This window comes from Solanum pennellii, chromosome 7 (assembly GCF_001406875.1).
Source record: "Solanum pennellii chromosome 7, SPENNV200".
Lineage (NCBI taxonomy): Eukaryota > Viridiplantae > Streptophyta > Magnoliopsida > Solanales > Solanaceae > Solanum > Solanum pennellii.
Window position 1 is genome coordinate 69,758,742 of NC_028643.1, and position 2,929 is coordinate 69,761,670.

At 37.6% G+C, this 2,929-nt stretch overlaps 1 protein-coding gene across 1 annotated transcript; it reads right to left on the reverse strand.

Annotated features, from left to right (window-relative positions):
- Nucleotides 1-239: 239 nt before the first annotated feature.
- LOC107025213 (galactoside 2-alpha-L-fucosyltransferase-like) lies at nucleotides 240-2,706 on the reverse strand. Its single transcript, XM_015226021.2, has 2 exons — nucleotides 2,382-2,706; nucleotides 240-1,916 (listed from the first exon to the last, which is right to left on the reverse strand). The coding sequence occupies exons 1-2, from the start codon at nucleotides 2,584-2,586 to the stop codon at nucleotides 454-456; spliced, it is 1,668 nt and encodes a 555-aa protein (XP_015081507.1). The 5' UTR covers nucleotides 2,587-2,706; the 3' UTR covers nucleotides 240-453.
- Between the last annotated feature and the right edge of the window lie 223 nt (nucleotides 2,707-2,929).

The following is a 2,929-nucleotide window of genomic DNA, read 5'->3' on the forward strand; positions in this document are numbered from 1 at the left end:
CCATTTCACCTGATTCATTTCAACCAGTTCATATTCGATTTGTCACCCCTAATTGCAGCTAATAAGCTAGGACCAATAAAGAGTTGCAGCTCAACACATGGAGACTAACAAGACGAGTAAAGTTCTCATGTTCTATAAAAAGGTACTAGGCATGGAAATGCTATACCTAAAAGGGTTTAAGTTACGCAAACTAAAATAAGAAACTATTATCCCATCAGAGAAACTATTTTAAGCTTGTCGAACTACAACAATTGATTTATATATTTGTGCACAACTAATAACTCGATGCTATCACCGAGCTATTTGTACATCTTTTCAACTACATAGAATCATTCTGTAGCCTCTGTTGATTAGCTAAAAGGGTTCCGGTTTCTCAATAACCAGAGAGCAAAATTGTATCTGGATGGGAAAACCTAACTCTTTTTTACACAAGCTTACAGCCTAGCTACATGGTTATAATTCATTATTTTGGTCAAATAGCTTTAAACCCCAGCTCACATCCTCACAGTGCCTCACATGAGGAACAATTTTGCTCGTGTCAGTTCCCGCTTTCTTTTTACAATCATAGTAAGGTGGGGCATGGAAACATGGCTCCAGTGATACAGCTCGAACACAAGGTGGATTATGGGCTGTTCTGTTCTCAGGCTTGTATAGGATCCAGGGCTTCAAACCTCCAAGACCATGAGCTACATATCCAAAAGTCGACCATGCACTTGTAACCAATTTGTCTGTTAAACTCAGTAGATACATTTCTGCCAACGCCTTCCTTTCATGCCAGAGCTTCTCAGTTTGTTGATGTTCCTCCTGACTCGGCTGGTGAACGCCAACGATCTCTCCTGTCACGGTGGGATGCTCCCAGTACATGTTTCGGAACTCTTCAAAGTATCCAAGGCTTAGAGAAGTGATCAGGACGGCTATGGTTTTCTGCTTCCTGGATGGATTGAGTATAGGCTCCTCCCGATTAATTTGTGGCAGCAGATTCTCATTCATCAAACAAGCGGTAATCTGATCCACAACATACTTAAAAGGACCAACACCTGTATCAAAGACTCGAATTTGAATGCCTAGTTTTTCATCTCCTTGGGCTAAATAAGCTTGATAGTACCTCATAACAAGCCCCCATACAGAATTAGTGGGATGGAACAGGTATCTACTCAGAAAGTGGAAAATAGTTTCTTTTTCCGGAAAAAGATTACTTAGCTCTTGCTCGAACGCTGGCATCAAAAAAAGATAAGGCACAAAATAGTTATCTGTCCTCATGAATAGCCAAGGGATTTTGTGTAGAATACTTTGGTCCTGGTCACAGAAAAATAATTTATCTTGATCATCGTAGTCGTGAGCTAAATGAAGGTAGATGAAGGGAGGTAGTATTGAACCAGTTGAATTGCCTACGATATCTTGTTTCACCATATAACCATAGCAATGAGGAGATTCCTGATTAAACATACTAAACTGGTCGATTATAGGAAAATCTGGTGGAAGCAACCAGGAAACTCCGGGAAAAGGTTCACAGAACAGATCAGGCATATTAACTCCGGGATCAACAAGTAAGACTCGATTTGTAAGCAGAGCATAAAGGAAAGCAGAAGCTAAGGTTAGCATCCTATTTCCTAAACCACTATACGAAATCCAAACCAAGTAACTGCAATCTGCAGAATCTCTGTATTGGCCAGACTTAATAAGTTCAACACTTCTATTGTATAATACTGTATGAGGTCCACATTGCTTATGAAGAGCCTCATAGTTTCGTAACTTTGAGATGAGATAAGAAGAAGGCTTCTGGCGTAATTCTTTATGATATAAGACTGACTCTTGTCTACTTAGACAAGATCTTTCATCAAATCCAGAAGGAAGAAGGCCACCAAGTAGTTTATCTTTCTGCGCGGTGATTGACAGATGACTAACATCTTCAGTGGCTGGAAAAGCGAAAAAAAGAAGTAAATCAAATAGAAGAAAAAGCTGATCATATTTTAGGGAAGCCATGATCAGGTAAAACAACATTGGAGTCGTGCACAATCCATGTATTTAAGTCTATACACGCTAGTATTTATTGACAGTATATATACTACTATCAACTTGATGCAAATTATTAGTTTCGTTTCTGAACTATTGACAGCCTTAAAAACACCATTTTACATGACTAACTAAACTTAGATACACCCCAATCTGTCATATGATATAGCAAGTGGTACCAAACTCTCATAAGAGCATGATATTCTTATCACTTAGATATATCTCGATTTACAAATTGTCTCAAACTCTTATAAAATGTTTCCAATACTGAATGAACACAGTCATCTTCAGCAATGTGTGATGTATGTGTTCTGGTTAGGACTAAATAAAATTAAAAAATTGATAAACAAAAGCGAAAAATCAAGTACCATCAGGATCAGTCAAAAGCCTGAGACGAGTATGAGAGGGTAAGTCTTTGAGTATAATCGAGGCTGCTGTGAATACCATCAAACCAACAATGAAAAATCCGATAAGTTTGACAGGATTCAAACTCCACTTTGACGTGGAAATTGGTCTATCCAAAGACCACACCGCCTGTCGATGATCACTCCAACTTCTTTTCAATCTCTTCATTCTCCTTTCATCAAATGGATCGGAGTAATTAATTCATTAACAACACTAAATCGATCAAAGCTTATATTATACCGTATTAGTATTTAAAATCAATGAGAATAGCCCTTCTGTTCTGTCTGCAATTACACTGAAAAAAAAAGTACAATTGGAAAAAAGTTTGTTACCGCAGCTATGGGAAGACAAGAAATATTCTCAGATGTCCTATTTCATTCATTTAATATAGAGTTTTTTTCACCTAAATTGATTATGGGAAAATGCACAAGTAACTCTCAACCTTTGCCCGAAAACCCAGTGACAAATTTATACTATATTAAGAACCCATCAACTTATTTTATAAATAATT

Coding starts and splice junctions, on each gene's coding strand:
- LOC107025213 (XM_015226021.2), bottom strand. CDS start 2,586: ATGAAGAGATTGAAAAGAAGTTGGAGTGATCATCGACAGGCGGTGTGG. Junction 1,917..2,381: donor GCTTTTGACTGATCCTGATG/GTACTTGATTTT, acceptor TCGCTTTTCCAG/CCACTGAAGATGTTAGTCAT.